The 18,122-nt window shown below is 62.8% G+C and overlaps 1 protein-coding gene across 1 annotated transcript in view; it reads left to right on the top strand.

Annotated features, from left to right (window-relative positions):
- acin1b (apoptotic chromatin condensation inducer 1b) overlaps positions 1-18,122 on the top strand; it is a 184,709-nt gene that overhangs the window by 152,420 nt on the left and 14,167 nt on the right. The window contains exons 8-9 of the mRNA XM_041180956.1: positions 70-202; positions 7,057-7,202. Of these exons, the coding sequence (XP_041036890.1) occupies positions 70-202; positions 7,057-7,202 (279 nt within the window). The remainder of the gene's footprint in view (positions 1-69; positions 203-7,056; positions 7,203-18,122) is intronic.

The following is an 18,122-nucleotide window of genomic DNA, read 5'->3' as shown; positions in this document are numbered from 1 at the left end:
TGCCTCTCTCTCCCTCTCTCGCTGACTCTCTCTCTCACTTTGTCTCTTCCCCTCCATCTACCCCCCCAGGTGATCCCTGCTGAAGGTCAGGAGAACGGGAAGGAGGATGAACCTGAAGAGGAAGAGGAGGCGAAGGAACCGGAGGCACCTCCTGTGGAGGTTGCTGAGGTCGTACCTGCTGCAGAACCTGAGGTTAAAAAAGGTGAGTGAGTCTCCGAGTTTGGGGGGGGTGTGTGGAGTCTCTAACGCCTTCTCCCCACAGGCGTGTGGGGTGGTGCCGCTAAAGTGTGCGTCATTGCTCATCCCGATATGCCGCTGGAGAGGGGGTTGGGGGGGGGTGCTGGACCCCGCAGTCTCTCCGCCAAGCACAGGAGCCCACCCTGGTGCGGTGGAGAGAGTCGGCCGGCATGCCAGGAGCAGCGGCAGGCAGACGGTACAAAGCGAGGTTGCAGCGGCTGGTCAGACCGGACACAGCAGGGCAGAGTCGTGACTCGGTGAATGGGTCACCTCTGAGCTCTGCGGCCCCAGCCAGGCTGACACCCACGAGATCTCCTGCCGTGTGCAGCGAGCAGTGAATGGACGTGGTGACCTTGAAGGGATGTGGGTGTGTCCTCAGTCACACGACAATGCCCAGTTTGGCCCACGCTGTCCAACGGGGGCTCAGTATGAAACTCACATTCAGCACCAGGGACATGTCAGTGTGTGGATTTTAACATCCTCTCCCCCTTCCTCTCTCCCTCTGTCCCTCCACCCTCTCTCTCCCTCTGTCCCGCTCTGTCCCTCCACCCTCCCTCTCACTCCCTCCCTCTCTCTGACCCTCCACCCCCTCTCTCACCATCCCTCCCCCTCTTTGTCCCTCCACCCCCTCCCTCTCGCCAATCCCTCCCCCTCTCTCTCCCTCTCTCTCTGTCCCTCCACTCCTCCCTCGCCAACCCCTCCCCCTCTCTCTCTCCCTCTCTCTCTCTGACCCTCCACCCCCCTCTCTCACTCCCTCTCTCTCTCTCTCCCTGACCCTCCACCCCCTCTCTCACCATCCCTCCCTCTCTCTGTCCCTCCACCCCCTCCCTCTCGCCAACCCCTCCCCCTCTCTCTCCCTCTCTCTCTCTCTCTGTCCCTCCACCCCCCTCTCTCTCATTCCCTCAATCTCTCTCTGACTCTCCACCCCCTCTCACCATCCCTCCCCTTCTCTGTTCCTCCACCCCCTCCCTCTCGCCAATCCCTCCCCCTCTCTCTCTCTCCCTCTCCCCCTCTCTCTCTGACCCTCCACCCCCTTCTCTCTCCCACTCTCTCTGTCCCTCCACCCACCCTCTCACCATCCCTCCACCTCTCTCTCTCCCTCTCTCTCTGACCCTCCACTCCCTTCTCTCTCCCACTCTCTCTGTCCCTCCACCCACCCTCTCACCATCCCTCCCCCTCTCTGTCCCTCCACCCACCCCCTCTCTCTCTCTCTCTCTCCATCTCTCCATCTCTGTCCCTCCACCCCCTCTCACTCACTCTCTCTCTCTCTGTCCCTCCACCCCCCTCTCTCTCACTCTCTCTCTCTCTGTCCCTCCACCACCCTCTCTCACTCTCTCTCTGTCCCTCCACCCCCTCTCACTCACTCTCTCTGTCCCTCCACCCCCCTCTCTCTCACTCTCTCTCTCTGTCCCTCCACCCTCTCTCACTCTCTCTCTCTGTCCCTCCACCCCCCTCTCTCTCACTCTCTCTCTCTGTCCCTCCACCCCCTCTCACTCTCTCTCTCTGTCCCTCCACCCCCCTCTCTCTCACTCTCTCTCTGTCTCTCCACCATCCTCTCTCTCACTCTCTCTCTGTCCCTCCACCCCCCTCTCTCTCACTCTCTCTCTCTCTGTCCCTCCACCCCCCTCTCTCTCACTCTCTCTCTCTGACCCTCCACCCCTCCCTCTCTCTCTCCTGCTCTCCCCCTCACCCGTCTCTCCCTCTGTCCCTCACTCTGTCGCTCTCTCTCTTCCCCTCTCCCTGTCTTTCTCCCCCTCTCTATCTATCTCTCACACTCCCTCTCCCTCTCTCTTTCCCTCTCCCTCTCTCTCTCTCTGACCCTCCACCCCCCTCTCTCTCACTCCCTCTCTCTCTCTCTGACCCTCCACCCCCTTCTCTCTCCCACTCTCTCTGTCCCTCCACCCACCCTCTCACCATCCCTCCACCTCTCTGTCCCTCCACCCACCCCCTCTCTCTCTCCATCTCTCCATCTCTGTCCCTCCATCCCCCTCTCTCTCACTCTCTCTCTCTGTCCCTCCACCCTCTCTCACTCTCTCTGTCCCTCCATCCCCCTCTCTCTCACTCTCTCTCTCTGTCCCTCCACCCTCTCTCACTCTCTCTCTCTGTCCCTCCATCCCCCTCTCTCTCACTCTCTCTCTCTGTCCCTCCCCCCTTCTCACTCTCTCTCTGTCCCTCCACCCTCTCTCACTCTCTCTCTCTGTCCCTCCACCCCCCTCTCTCTCACTCTCTCTCTCTGACCCTCCACCCCTCCCTCTCTCTCTCCTGCTCTCTCCCTCTGTCCCTCACTCTGTCGCTCTCTCTCTTCCCCTCTCCCTGTCTTTCTCCCCCTCTCAATCTATCTCTCACACTCCCTCTCCCTCTCTCTTTCCCTCTCCCTCTCTCTCTCTCTCTGACCCTCCACCCCCTTCTCTCTCCCACTCTCTCTGTCCCTCCACCCACCCTCTCACCATCCCTCCACCTCTCTGTCCCTCCACCCACCCTCTCTCTCTCTCCATCTCTGTCCCTCCATCCCCCTCTCTCTCACTCTCTCTGTTCCTCCATCCCCCTCTCTCTCACTCTCTCTCTCTGTCCCTCCATCCCCTCTCTCTCACTCTCTCTCTCTGTCCCTCCACCCTCTCTCACTCTCTTTCTCTGACCCTCCACCCTCTCTCACTCTCTCTCTCTCTGACCCTCCACCCCCTTCTCTCTCCCACTCTCTCTGTCCCTCCACCCACCCTCTCACCATCCCTCCACCTCTCTGTCCCTACACCCACCCTCTCTCTCTCTCCATCTCTCCATCTCTGTCCCTCCATCCCCCTCTCTCTCACTCTCTCTCTCTGTCCCTCCATCCCCCTCTCTCTCACTCTCTCTCTCTGTCCCTCCATCCCCCTCTCTCTCACTCTCTCTCTCTGTCCCTCCATCCCCCTCTCTCTCACTCTCTCTCTCTGTCCCTCCACCCCCCTCTCTCTCACTCTCTCTCTCTGTCCCTCCACCCCCCTCTCTCTCACTCTCTCTCTCTGTCCCTCCACCCCCCTCTCTCTCACTCTTTCTCTCTGTCCCTCCATCCCCTCTCTCTCACTCTGTCCCTTCATCCTCCTCTCTCTCACTCTCTCTCTCTCTGACCCTCCACCCCTCCCTCTCTCTCCTGCTCTCCCCCTCTCTCCCTCTGTCCCTCACTCTGTCTCTCTCTCTCTCTTCCCCTCTCCCTGTCTTTCTCCCTCTCTCTATCTACCTCTCACACTCCCTCTCCCTCTCCCTCTCTCTCTCTCTCTCTCTCTCTCTCCATCTCTCACACTCTCCCTCTCTACTGCTTGCACTCTCTATTTCTTGCTCTCTCTCTCCCCCTCTATCGTTCTTCCTCATCCTATCCTGTCCCCTCTACCTCTATCCTTCCCTCCCTCTTTCCCTGTCCTGCCCCCTCCCTCTCCTGGTCATGTCCTCTCCTGCGCTCTCTCTCCCTGTCCCATCCACACCTCCCCGATCCTCCCCCCCACCTCCCTCCTCCCCTCTGCCTCCCCCACCCCCTCGCTGTCACCCCATCCCCTGACCCCCTCTCCCCCATCTCTGATTCCCCCTCCCCCTCTCTGATTGCCCCTCCCCCTCTCTGATTGCCCGTCCCCCCTCTCTGATTCCCCCTCTCCCCCCCCTCTCTGATTGCCCCTCCCCCTCTCTGATTGCCCCTCCCCCCCTCTCTGATTCCCCCTCCCCCCCCTCTGATTCCCCCTCCCCCCCTCTCTGATTCCCCCTCCCCCCCCTCTCTGATTCCCCCTCCCCCCTCTCTGATTCCCCTCCCCCCCCTCTCTGATTCCCCCTCTCCCCCCCCTCTCTGATTCCCCCTCCCCCCCTCTCTGATTCCCCTCCCCCCTCTCTGATTCCCCCTCCCCCCCCTCTCTGATTCCCCCTCTCCCCCCCCTCTCTGATTCCCCCTCCCCCCCTCTCTGATTCCCCTCCCCCCTCTCTGATTCCCCCTCCCCCCTCTCTGATTCCCCCTCCCCCCTCTCTGATTGCCCCTCCCCCCCTCTCTGATTGCCCCTCCCCCCTCTCTGATTCCCCTCTCCCCCCCCCCTCTCTGATTCCCCCTCCCCCCCTCTCTGATTCCCCCCTCCCCCCCTCTCTGATTCCCCCTCCCCCCCTCTCTGATTCCCCCTCCCCCCCTCTCTGATTCCCCCTCCCCCCTCTCTGATTCCCCCTCTGCCCCCCTCTCTGATTCCCCCTCTGCCCCCCTCTCTGATTCCCCCTCTGCCCCCCTCTCTGATTCCCCCTCTGCCCCCCTCTCTGATTCCCCCTCCCCCCCTCTCTGATTCCCCCTCCCCCCTCTCTGATTCCCCCTCCCCCCCTCTCTGGCCTCCCCCCCCCTCTCTGATTCCCCCTCCCCCCTCTATGATTCCCCCTCCCCCCCTCTCTGATTCCCCCTCCCCCCTTCTCTGGCCACCCCCCCCCCCCTGATTCCCCCTCCCCCCCTCTCTGATTCCCCCTCCCCCCTCTCTGATTCCCCCTCCCCCCTCTCTGATTCCCCCTCCCCCCCTCTCTGATTCCCCCTCCCCCTCTCTCTGATTCCCCCTCCCCCCCTCTTTGATTCCCCCTCCCCCCCCTCTATGATTCCCCCTCCCCCCCTCTCTGATTGCCCCTCCCCCCTCTCTGATTCCCCTCCCCCCCTCTCTGATTCCCCCTCTCCCCCCCCCCTCTCTGATTCCCCCTCCCCCCTCTCTGATTCCCCCTCCCCCCCTCTCTGATTCCCCCTCCCCCCCTCTCTGATTCCCCCTCCCCCCTCTCTGATTCCCCCTCTGCCCCCCTCTCTGATTCCCCCTCTGCCCCCCTCTCTGATTCCCCCTCTGCCCCCCTCTCTGATTCCCCCTCCCCCCCTCTCTGATTCCCCCTCCCCCCTCTCTGATTCCCCCTCCCCCCCTCTCTGGCCTCCCCCCCCCTCTCTGATTCCCCCTCCCCCCCTCTCTGATTCCCTCTCCCCCCCTCTCTGATTCCCCCTCCCCCCTCTCTGATTCCCCCTCCCCCCCTCTCTGGCCTCCCCCCCCCCTCTCTGATTCCCCCTCCCCCCCTCTCTGATTCCCCCTCCCCCCCTCTTTGATTCCCCCTCCCCCCCTCTATGATTCCCCCTCCCCCCCTCTATGATTCCCCCTCCCCCCCCTCTCTGATTCCCCCTCCCCCCGCTCTCTGATTCCCCCTCCCCCCCTCTCTGATTCCCCCTCCCCCCCTCTCTGATTCCCCCTCCCCCCCTCTCTGATTCCCCCTCCCCCCTCTCTGATTCCCCCTCCCCCCTCTCTGATTCCCCCTCCCCCCTCTCTGATTCCCCTCCCCCCTCTCTGATTGCCCCTCCCCCCTCTCTGATTCCCCCTCTCCCCCCCCCTCTCTGATTCCCCCTCCCCCCCTCTCTGATTCCCCCTCCCCCCCTCTCTGATTCCCCCTCCCCCCCTCTCTGATTCCCCCTCCCCCCCTCTCTGATTCCCCCTCTGCCCCCCTCTCTGATTCCCCCTCTGCCCCCTTCTCTGATTCCCCCTCTGCCCCCCTCTCTGATTCCCCCTCCCCCCCTCTCTGATTCCCCCTCCCCCCCTCTCTGGCCTCCCCCCCCCTCTCTGATTCCCCCTCCCCCCTCCCTGATTCCCCCTCCCCCCCTCTCTGATTCCCCTCCCCCTTCTCTGATTCCCCCTCTGCCCCCCTCTCTGATTCCCCCTCCCCCCCTCTCTGATTCCCCCTCCCCCCCTCTCTGGCCTCCCCCCCCCTCTCTGATTCCCCCTCCCCCCTCTATGATTCCCCCTCCCCCCCTCTCTGATTCCCCCTCCCCCCTTCACTGGCCACCACCCCCCCCTGATTCCCCCCTCCCCCCCTCTGATTCCCCCTCCCCCCCTCTCTGATTCCCCCTCCCCCCTCTCTGATTCCCCCTCCCCCCCTCTCTGATTCCCCCTCCCCCCCTCTCTGATTCCCCCTCCCCCTCTCTCTGATTCCCCCTCCCCCCCTCTCTGATTCCCCCTCCCCCCTCTCTGATTCCCCCTCCCCCCCTCTCTGATTCCCCCTCCCCCCCTCTCTGATTCCCCCTCCCCCCTCTCTGATTCCCCCTCCCCCCTCTCTGATTCCCCCTCCCCCCCTCTCTGATTCCCCCTCCCCCCCTCTCTGATTCCCCCTCCCCCCCTCTCTGATTCCCCCTCCCCCCCTCTGATTCCCCCTCCCCCCCCTCTCTGATTCCCCCTCCCCCCCTCTCTGATTCCCCCTCCCCCCCTCTCTGATTCCCCCTCCCCCCCCTCTGATTCCCCCTCCCCCCTCTCTGATTCCCCCTCCCCCCCTCTCTGATTCCCCTCCCCCCCCTCTCTGATTCCCCCTCCCCCCCCTCTCTGATTCCCCCTCCCCCCTCTCTGATTCCCTCTCCCCCCCTCTCTGATTCCCCCTCCCCCCCTCTCTGATTCCCCCTCCCCCCCTCTCTGATTCCCCCTCCCCCCCTCTCTGATTCCCCTCCCCCCCCCCTCTCTGATTCCCCCTCCCCCCCTCTCTGATTCCCCCTCCCCCCTCTCTGATTCCCTCTCCCCCCCTCTCTGATTCCCCCTCCCCCCCTCTCTGATTCCCCCTCCCCCCCTCTCTGATTCCCACTCCCCCCTCTCTGATTCCCTCTCCCCCCCTCTCTGATTCCCCTCCCCCCCCTCTCTGATTCCCCCTCCCCCCCTCTCTGATTCCCCCTCCCCCCTCTCTGATTCCCTCTCCCTCCCTCTCTGATTCCCCCTCCCCCCCTCTCTGATTCCCCCTCCCCCCCTCTCTGATTCCCCTCCCCCCCCCCTCTCTGATTCCCCCTCTGCCCCCCCCTCTCTGATTCCCCCTCCCCCCTCTCTCTGACCCTAGTCACTCCGAGTGAGACAGTTGTGAGACGTTCGATCAGCCAGCAGAGGACGGGAATGTCCGTGACAATCGATGACCCGGTGCGTTCCACCCAGAATCCCTCACCGCCCCGGGGGAAAACCAGCAACATTGTCCACGTCTGTAACCTGGTGAGTGAGAGTAGTACCGCAGGAGGCCAGTCAGCCCCTCTCCTCCTCCTCCAGCCTGTTACACAGGAACAGGAGGAGGCCATTCATCCCCTCCTCCAGCCTGTTACACAGGAACAGGAGGAGGCCATTCATCCCCTCCTCCAGCCTGTTACACAGGAACAGGAGGAGGCCATTCAGCCCCCTCCTCCTCCTCCAGCCTGTTACACAGGAACAGGAGGAGGCCATTCAGCCCCTCTCCTCCAGCCTGTTACACAGGAACAGGAGGAGGCCATTCAGCCCCCTCCTCGAGCCTGTTACACAGGAACAGGAGGAGGCCATTCAGCCCCCTCCTCGAGCCTGTTACACAGGAACAGGAGGAGGCCATTCATCCCCTCCTCCTCCTCCAGACTGTTACACAGGAACAGGAGGAGGCCATTCAGCCCCCTCTCCTCCTCCTCCAGCCTGTTACACAGGAACAGGAGGAGGCCATTCATCCCCTCCTCCAGCCTGTTACACAGGAACAGGCGGAGGCCATTCATCCCCTCCTCCAGCCTGTTACACAAGAACAGGAGGAGGCCATTCAGCTCCCTCCTCGAGCCTGTTACACAGGAACAGGAGGAGGCCATTCAGCTCCCTCCTCGAGCCTGTTACACAGGAACAGGACGAGGCCATTCAGCCCCTCCTCCAGCCTGTTACACATGAACAGGATGAGGCCATTCAGCCCCTCCTCCTCCTCCAGCCTGTTACACAGGAACAGGAGGAGGCCATTCATCCCCTCCTCCAGCCTGTTACACAGGAACAGGAGGAGGCCATTCAGCCCCCTCCTCCTCCTCCAGCCTGTTACACAGGAACAGGAGGAGGCCATTCAGCCCCTCCTCCTCCTCCAGCCTGTTACACAGGAACAGGAGGAGGCCATTCATCCCCTCCTCCAGCCTGTTACACAGGAACAGGAGGAGGCCATTCAGCCCCCTCCTCCTCCTCCAGCCTGTTACACAGGAACAGGAGGAGGCCATTCATCCCCCTCCTCCTCCTCCAGCCTGTTACACAGGAACAGGAGGAGGCCATTCAGCCCCTCTCCTCCTCCAGCCTGTTACACAGGAACAGGAGGAGGCCATTCAGCCCCTCTCCTCGAGCCTGTTACACAGGAACAGGAGGAGGCCATTCAGCCCCTCTCCTCCTCCTCCAGCCTGTTACACAGGAACAGGAGGAGGCCATTCAGCCCCTCCTCCTCCTCCAGCCTGTTACACAGGAACAGGAGGAGGCCATTCAGCCCCTCCTCCTCCTCCAGCCTGTTACACAGGAACAGGAGGAGGCCATTCAGCCCCTCCTCCAGCCTGTTACACAGGAACAGGATGAGGCCATTCAGCCCCTCCTCCTCCTCCAGCCTGTTACACAGGAACAGGATGAGGCCATTCAGCCCCTCCTCCTCCTCCAGCCTGTTACACAGGAACAGGAGGAGGCCATTCATCCCCTCCTCCAGCCTGTTACACAGGAACAGGAGGAGGCCATTCAGCCCCCTCCTCCTCATCCAGCCTGTTACACAGGAACAGGAGGAGGCCATTCATCCCCCTCCTCCTCCTCCAGCCTGTTACACAGGAACAGGAGGAGGCCATTCAGCCCCTCCTCCTCCAGCCTGTTACACAGGAACAGGAGGAGGCCATTCAGCCCCTCTCCTCGAGCCTGTTACACAGGAACAGGAGGAGGCCATTCAGCCCCTCTCCTCCTCCTCCAGCCTGTTACACAGGAACAGGAGGAGGCCATTCAGCCCCTCCTCCTCCTCCAGCCTGTTACACAGGAACAGGAGGAGGCCATTCATCCCCTCCTCCTCCTCCAGCCTGTTACACAGGAACAGGAGGAGGCCATTCAGCCCCTCCTCCTCCAGCCTGTTACACAGGAACAGGAGGAGGCCATTCAGCCCCTCCTCCAGCCTGTTACACAGGAACAGGAGGAGGCCATTCATCCCCCCCTCCTCCTCCAGCCTGTTACACAGGAACAGGAGGAGGCCATTCATCCCCTCCTCCAGCCTGTTACACAGGAACAGGAGGAGGCCATTCATCCCCTCCTCCAGCCTGTTACACAGGAACAGGAGGAGGCCATTCAGCCCCTCTCCTCCAGCCTGTTACACAGGAACAGGAGGAGGCCATTCAGCTCCCTCCTCGAGCCTGTTACACAGGAACAGGAGGAGGCCATTCAGCCCCCTCCTCGAGCCTGTTACACAGGAATAGGAGGAGGCCATTCATCCCCTCCTCCTCCTCCAGACTGTTACACAGGAACAGGAGGAGGCCATTCAGCCCCTCTTCTCCAGCCTGTTACACAGGAACAGGAGGAGGCCATTCAGCCCCTCTCCAGCCTGTTACACAGGAACAGGAGGAGGCCATTCAGCCCCTCTCCTCCTCCTCCAGCCTGTTACACAGGAACAGGAGGAGGCCATTCAGCCCCCTCCTCGAGCCTGTTACACAGGAACAGGAGGAGGCCATTCATCCCCTCCTCCTCCTCCAGACTGTTACACATGAACAGGAGGAGGCCATTCATCCCCTCCTCCTCCTCCAGCCTGTTACACAGGAACAGGACGAGGCCATTCAGGCCCCTCTCCTCGAGCCCGTGACACAGGAACAGGAGGAGGCCATTCAGCCCCTCTCCTCCTCCTCCAGCCTGTTACAGAGGAACAGGAGGAGGCCATTCATCCCCTCCTCCTCCTCCAGCCTGTTACACAGGAACAGGAGGAGGCCATTCAGTCCCTCCTCCTCCTCCAGCCTGTTACACAGGAACAGGAGGAGGCCATTCATCCCCTCCTCCTCCTCCAGCCTGTTACACATGAACAGGAGGAGGCCATTCAGCCCCTCCTCCTCCTCCAGCCTGTTACACAGGAACAGGAGGAGGCCATTCAGCCTCTCCTCCTCCTCCAGCCTGTTACACAGGAACAGGAGGAGGCCATTCAGCTCCCTCCTCGAGCCTGTTACACAGGAACAGGAGGAGGCCATTCAGCCCCCTCCTCGAGCCTGTTACACAGGAACAGGAGGAGGCCATTCATCCCCTCCTCCTCCTCCAGACTGTTACACAGGAACAGGAGGAGGCCATTCAGCCCCTCTCCTCCTCCTCCAGCCTGTTACACAGGAACAGGAGGAGGCCATTCATCCCCTCCTCCAGCCTGTTACACAGGAACAGGCGGAGGCCATTCATCCCCTCCTCCAGCCTGTTACACAAGAACAGGAGGAGGCCATTCAGCTCCCTCCTCGAGCCTGTTACACAGGAACAGGAGGAGGCCATTCAGCTCCCTCCTCGAGCCTGTTACACAGGAACAGGACGAGGCCATTCAGCCCCTCCTCCAGCCTGTTACACATGAACAGGATGAGGCCATTCAGCCCCTCCTCCTCCTCCAGCCTGTTACACAGGAACAGGAGGAGGCCATTCATCCCCTCCTCCAGCCTGTTACACAGGAACAGGAGGAGGCCATTCAGCCCCCTCCTCCTCCTCCAGCCTGTTACACAGGAACAGGAGGAGGCCATTCAGCCCATCTTCCTCCTCCAGCCTGTTACCCAGGAACAGGAGGAGGCCATTCAGCCCCTCTCCTCCTCCAGCCTGTTACACAGGAACAGGAGGAGGCCATTCAGCCCCCTCCTCCTCCTCCAGCCTGTTACACAGGAACAGGAGGAGGCCATTCATCCCCCTCCTCCTCCTCGAGCCTGTTACACAGGAACAGGAGGAGGCCATTCAGCCCCTCTCCTCCTCCAGCCTGTTACACAGGAACAGGAGGAGGCCATTCAGAGCCCCTCTCCTCGAGCCTGTTACACAGGAACAGGAGGAGGCCATTCAGAGCCCCTCTCCTCCTCCTCCAGCCTGTTACACAGGAACAGGAGGAGGCCATTCAGCCCCTCCTCCTCCTCCAGCCTGTTACACAGGAACAGGAGGAGGCCATTCAGCCCCTCCTCCTCCTCCAGCCTGTTACACAGGAACAGGAGGAGGCCATTTCAGCCCCTCCTCCAGCCTGTTACACAGGAACAGATGAGGCCATTCAGCCCCTCCTCCTCCTCCAGCCTGTTTACACAGGAACAGGATGAGGCCATTCAGCCCCTCCTCCTCCTCCAGCCTGTTACACAGGAACAGGAGGAGGCCATTTCATCCCCTCCTCCAGCCTGTTACACAGGAACAGGAGGAGGCCATTCAGCCCCCCCCTCCTCATCCAGCCTGTTACACAGGAACAGAGGAGGCCATTCATCCCCCTCCTCCTCCTCCAGCCTGTTACACAGGAACAGGAGGAGGCCATTCAGCCCCTCCTCCTCCAGCCTGTTACACAGGAACAGGAGGAGGGCCATTCAGCCCCTCTCCTCGAGCCTGTTTACACAGAACAGGAGGAGGCCATTCAGCCCCTCTCCTCCTCCTCCAGCCTGTTACACAGGAACAGGAGGAGGCCATTCAGCCCCTCCTCCTCCTCCAGCCTGTTACACAGGAACAGGAGGAGGCCATTCATCCCCTCCTCCTCCTCCAGCCTGTTACACAGAACAGGAGGAGGCCATTCAGGCCCCTCCTCCTCCAGCCTGTTACACAGAACAGGAGGAGGCCATTCAGGCCCCTCCTCCAGCCTGTTACACAGGAACAGAGAGAGGCCATTCATCCCCCCCCTCCTCCTCCAGCCTGTTACACAGGAACAGGAGGAGGCCATTCATCCCCTCCTCCAGCCTGTTACACAGGAACAGGAGGAGGCCATTCATCCCCTCCTCCAGCCTGTTACACAGGAACAGGAGGAGGCCATTCAGCCCCTCTCCTCCAGCCTGTTACACAGGAACAGGAGGAGGCCATTCAGCTCCCTCCTCGAGCCTGTTACACAGGAACAGGAGGAGGCCATTCAGGCCCCCTCCTCGAGCCTGTTACACAGGAATAGGAGGAGGCCATTCATCCCCTCCTCCTCCTCCAGACTGTTACACAGGAACAGGAGGAGGCCATTCAGCCCCTCTTCTCCAGCCTGTTACACAGGAACAGGAGGAGGCCATTCAGCCCCTCTCCAGCCTGTTACACAGGAACAGGAGGAGGCCATTCAGCCCCCTCCTCCTCCTCCAGCCTGTTACACAGGAACAGGAGGAGGCCATTCAGGCCCCCTCCTCGAGCCTGTTACACAGGAACAGGAGGAGGCCATTCATCCCCTCCTCCTCCTCCAGACTGTTACACATGAACAGGAGGAGGCCATTCATCCCCTCCTCCTCCTCCAGCCTGTACACAGGAACAGGACGAGGCCATTCAGCCCCCTCTCCTCGAGCCCGTGACACAGGAACAGGAGGAGGCCATTCAGCCCCTCTCCTCCTCCTCCAGCCTGTTACAGAGGAACAGGAGGAGGCCATTCATCCCCTCCTCCTCCTCCAGCCTGTTACACAGGAAGCAGGAGGAGGCCATTCAGTCCCTCCTCCTCCTCCAGCCTGTTACACAGAACAGGAGGAGGCCATTCATCCCCTCCTCCTCCTCCAGCCTGTTACACATGAACAGGAGGAGGCCATTCAGGCCCCTCCTCCTCCTCCAGCCTGTTACACAGGAACAGGAGGAGGCCATTCAGCCTCTCCTCCTCCTCCAGCCTGTTACACAGGAACAGGAGGAGGCCATTCAGCCGCTCCTTCTCCTCCAGCCTGTTCCACAGGAACAGGAGGAGGCCATTCAGCCCCTCTCCTCCAGCCTGTTACACAGGAACAGGACGAGGCCATTCAGCCCCTCTCCTCCAGCCTGTTACACAGCAACAGGAGGAGGCCATTCAGCCCCTCTCCTCCAGCCTGTTACACAGCAACAGGAGGAGGCCATTCAGCCCCTCTCCTCCAGCCTGTTACACAGCAACAGGAGGAGGCCATTCAGCAGCCCCTCTCCTCCAGCCTGTTACACAGCAACAGGAGGAGGCCATTCAGAGCCCCTCTCCTCCAGCCTGTTACACAGCAACAGGAGGAGGCCATTCAGCCCCTCTCCTCCAGCCTGTTACACAGCAACAGGAGGAGGCCATTCAGCCCCTCTCCTCCAGCCATGTTACCTTCCATGTTCCTTGGTTTATATATTTGATAGATTTTTTGTTAGCCGCGAGTATTTAATTCCCCGCTTCAGTCCTTTGTGTGGGTCCTTGTCCAAAACAGGCCACAGGGCTCCCGCTGGGACAGTAACCAGCCCTGGACTCCCGTGGGATCAAAACTGAGGTCCCCGTGACCTCCCAAGGCAGGATTTATCCTGTGGTGGTGGGGGGGGGGGGGGGAGATGGCGAAATACACTCTCTTCGCCCCCCCCCAAGAGAGAGGCTCTGGCACCAGCCTCGTCTGCACTGAGGGAACTGGACAGACCCTCGGGTGCTGAGCTCCACAGGCAGGCAAGTCAGCCCTGATCCTGCTGCCCCCAACCCCGAGAGGCTGCTACCTTCCGGCAGGGTGGGGTGGGCGGGCTGGTGGAGGGTGTTGGAGGTGGCGGGGTGGTGGGGGAGGGGGGTGGGTCAGCGTGCACCATACCCAGTTTCCCTGAGTCTTGTTTCCATCGCTGTAGGTGAGGCCGTTCACGCTTGGGCAGCTGAAGGAGCTGCTGAATCCGCACAGGAACCATCGAGGGAGGAAGGGTTCTGATCGATAAGATCAAATCCCACTGCTACGCCAAAGTATGGAAACAGGGAGGGACGGGAGAGAGGGAGGGGGTGAGGGAGGGAGGTGTGAGGAAGAGGTGGGGGGAGTGATTGGTGAGGGGAGGGTGAGGGAGAATTGGGGAGGGAGGGAGGGGAGGGACGAGGGAGAGGTGAAGGGGAGGGACGAGGGAGAGGAAGGGGAGGGACGAGGGAGAGTGAAGGGGAGGGACGAGGGAGAGTGAAGGGGAGGGACGAGGGAGAGTGAAGGGGAGGGACGAGGGAGAGTGAAGGGGAGGGACGAGGGAGAGTGAAGGGGAGGGGACGAGGGAGAGTGAAGGGGAGGGGGACGCGGGAGAGTGAAGGGGAGGGACGAGGGAGTGTGAAGGGGAGGGACGAGGGAGAATGAGGGGGAGGGGCGAAGGAGGGGGAGGGCCGAGGGTGGGGAGTTGAAGGGAGGGACGAGGGAGAGTGAGGGGATGAGGGAGAGGGGAGGGGGCGAGGGAGAGTGAGGGAGAGGGGGCGAGGGGAGAGTGAGGGGGAGGGACCGGGAGGAGGTGAAGGGGTAGGGACGAGGGAGGTGTGAAGGGGAGGGGGACGAGGGAGAATTGAGGGGGGAGGGGCGAAGGAGGGGGTGGGCCGAGGGAGAGTGAAGGGGAGGGACGAGGGAGAGTGAGGGAATGAGGGAGAGGGGAGGGGCGAGGTGAGAGTGAGGAGAGGGGGCGAGGGGAGAGTGAGGGGAGGGACGAGGGAGAGTGAAGGGGAGGGACGAGGGGAGAGTGAAGGGGAGGGACGAGGGAGAATGAGGGGGAGGGGCGAAGGGAGGGGGAGGGCCGAGGGAGAGTGAAGGGGAGGGGACGAGGGAGAGTGAGGGATGAGGGAGAGGGGAGGGGCGAGGGAGAGTGAGGGAGAGGGGGCGAGGGGAGAGTGAAGGGGAGTGACGAGGGAGATTGATCTGATTCCCCCTCTGCCCCCTCTCTGATTCCCCCTCTGCCCCCCTCTCTGATTCCCCCTCTGCCCCCCCTCTCTGATTCCCCCTCCCCCCCTCTCTGATTCCCCCTCCCCCCCTCTCTGATTCCCCCTCCCCCCCTCTCTGATTCCCCCTCCCCCCCTCTCTGCCTTCCCCTCCCCCCTCTCTGATTCCCCCTCACCCCCTCTATGACTTCCCCCCCCCTCTCTGATCTCCTCCCCCCCCTTCTCTGGCCACCCCCCCCCCCCTGATTCCCCCTCCCCCCCTCTTCTGATTCCCCCCTCCCCCCCTCTCTGATTCCCCCTCCCCCCCTCTCTGATTCCCCCTCCCCCCCTCTCTGATTCCCCCTCCCCCTCTCTCTGATTCCCCCTCCCCCCCTCTTGATTCCCCTCGCCCCCCCCTCTATGATCCCCTCTCCCCCCCTCGTTGCCCCTCTCCCCCCCTCTCTGATTCCCCCCTCCCCCCTCTCTGATTCCCTCCCTCTCCCCCCCCCTCTCTGATTCCCCCTCCCCCCTCTCTGATTCCCCCTCCCCCCCTCTCTGATTCCCCCTCCCCCCCACTCTGATTCCCCCTCCCCCCCTCTCTGATTCCCCCTCTGCCCCCCTCTCTGAATCCCCCTCTGCCCCCCTCTCTGATTCCCCCTCTGCCCCCCTCTCTGATCCTCCCCTCCCCCCCTCTCTCTGATTCCCCCTCCCCCCCTCTCTGATTCCCCCTCCCCCCCTCTCTGGCCTCCCCCCCCCTCTCTGATTCCCCCTCCCCCCTCTCTGATTCCCTCCCCCCCCTCTCTGATTCCCCTCCCCCCTCTCTGATTCCCCCTCCCTACCCCGCGCTTGGCCTCCCACCCCCTCTCTGATTCCCCCTCCCCCCCTCTCTGATTCCCCCTCCCCCCCTCTTTGATTCCCCCTCGCCCCCCCTCTATGATTCCCCCTCCCCCCCTCTATGATTCCCCCTCCCCCCCCTCTCTGATTCACTCCCTCCCCCCGCTCTCTGATTCCCCTCCCCCTCCCCCCCTCCTGATTCCCCCTCCCCCCCTCTCTGATTCCCCCTCCCCCCCCTCTCTGATTCCCCCTCCCCCCTCTCTGATTTCCCCCTCCCCCCTCCTCTCTGATTCCCCCTCCCCCCTCTCTGATTCCCCCTCCCCCCTCTCTGATTGCCCCTCCCCCCCTCTCTGATTCCCCCTCCTCCATCCCCCCCCCTCTCTGATTCCCCCTCCCCCCCCCCTCTGATTCCCCCTCCCCCCCTCTCTGATTCCCCCTCCCCCCCCTCTCTGATTCCCCCTCCCCCCTCTCTGATTCCCCCTCTGCCCCCCTCTCTGATTCCCCCCTCTGCCCCCTTCTCTGATTCCCCCTCTGCCCCCCTCTCTGATTCCCCCTCCCCCCCTCTCTGATTCCCCCTCCCCCCCTCTCTGGCCCCCCCCCCCTCTCTGATTCCCCCCTCCCCCCTCCCTGATTCCCCCTCCCCCCTCTCTGATTCCCCTCCCCCTTCTCTGATTCCCCCTCTGCCCCCCTCTCTGATTCCCCTCCCCCCCTCTCTGATTCCCCCTCCCCCCCTCTCTGGCCTCCCCCCCCCTCTCTGATTCCCCCCTCCCCCCCTCTATGATTCCCCCTCCCCCCCCCTCTCTGATTCCCCCTCCCCCCCTTCACTGGCCACCACCCCCCCCCTGATTCCCCCTCCCACCCTCTGATTCCCCTCCCCCCTCTCTGATTCCCCTCCCCCCTCTCTGATTCCCTCCCCCTCCCCCCGCTCTGATCCCCCCTCCCCCCCTCTCTGATTCCCCCTCCCCTCTCTCTGATTCCCCTCCCCCCCTCTCTGATTCCCCCTCCCCCCTCTCTGATTCCCCCTCCCCCCCCTCTCTGATTCCCCCTCCCCCCCCTCTCTGATTCCCCCTCCCCCCTCTCTGATTCCCCCTCCCCCCTCTCTGATTCCCCCCTCCCCCCCCTCTCTGATTCCCCCTCCCCCCCTCTCTGATTCCCCTCCCCCCCTCTCTGATTCCCCCTCCCCCCTCTGATTCCCCCCTCCCCCCCCTCTCTGATTCCCCCCTCCCCCCTCTCCTGATTCCCCCTCCCCCCCTCTCTGATTCCCCCTCCCCCCCTCTGATTCCCCCTCCCCCCCTCTCTGATTCCCCCTCCCCCCCTCTCTGATTCCCCTCCCCCCCCTCTTGATTCCCCCTCCCCCCCTCTCTGATTCCCCCTCCCCCCTCTCTGATTCCCTCTCCCCCCCTCTCTGATTCCCCCTCCCCCCTCTCTGATTCCCCCTCCCCCCTCTCTGATTCCCCCTCCCCCCCTCTCTGATTCCCCTCCCCCCCCCCCTCTCTGATTCCCCCTCCCCCCCCTCTCTGATCCCCTCCCCCCTCTCTGATTCCCTCTCCCCCCCTCTCTGATTCCCCCTCCCCCCCTCTCTGATTCCCCCTCCCCCCCCTCTCTGATTCCCACTCCCCCCCTCTCTGATTCCCTCTCCCCCCCTCTCTGATTCCCCTCCCCCCCCTCTCTGATTCCCCCTCCCCCCCTCTCTGATTCCCCCTCCCCCCTCCTCTGATTCCCTCTCCCTCCCTCTCTGATTCCCCCTCCCCCCCTCTCTGATTCCCCCTCCCCCCCCTCTCTGATTCCCCTCCCCCCCCCCTCTCTGATTCCCCCTCTGCCCCCCCCTCTCTGATTCCCCCTCCCCCCTCTCTCTGACCCTAGTCACTCCGAGTGAGACAGTTGTGAGACGTTCGATCAGCCAGCAGAGGACGGGAATGTCCGTGACAATCGATGACCCGGTGCGTTCCACCCAGAATCCCTCACCGCCCCGGGGGAAAACCAGCAACATTGTCCACGTCTGTAACCTGGTGAGTGAGAGTAGTACCGCAGGAGGCCAGTCAGCCCCTCTCCTCCTCCTCCAGCCTGTTACACAGGAACAGGAGGAGGCCATTCATCCCCTCCTCCAGCCTGTTACACAGGAACAGGAGGAGGCCATTCATCCCCTCCTCCAGCCTGTTACACAGGAACAGGAGGAGGCCATTCAGCGCCCTCCTCCGCCTCCGGCCTGTTACACAGGAACAGGAGGAGGCCATTCAGCCCCTCTCCTCCAGCCTGTTACACAGGAACAGGAGGAGGCCATTCAGCTCCCTCCTCGAGCCTGTTACACAGGAACAGGAGGAGGCCATTCAGCCCCCTCCTCGAGCCTGTTACACAGGAACAGGAGGAGGCCATTCATCCCCTCCTCCTCCTCCAGACTGTTACACAGGAACAGGAGGAGGCCATTCAGCCCCTCTCCTCCTCCTCCAGCCTGTTACACAGGAACAGGAGGAGGCCATTCATCCCCTCCTCCAGCCTGTTACACAGGAACAGGCGGAGGCCATTCATCCCCTCCTCCAGCCTGTTACACAAGAACAGGAGGAGGCCATTCAGCTCCCTCCTCGAGC

The sequence above is a fragment of the Carcharodon carcharias genome (assembly GCF_017639515.1).
Source record: "Carcharodon carcharias isolate sCarCar2 chromosome 27 unlocalized genomic scaffold, sCarCar2.pri SUPER_27_unloc_10, whole genome shotgun sequence".
Classification (NCBI taxonomy): Eukaryota; Metazoa; Chordata; class Chondrichthyes; order Lamniformes; family Lamnidae; genus Carcharodon; species Carcharodon carcharias.
The sequence above is the reverse complement of the archived record's forward strand: the minus strand, read 5'-3'. Positions and strand labels throughout refer to the sequence as shown.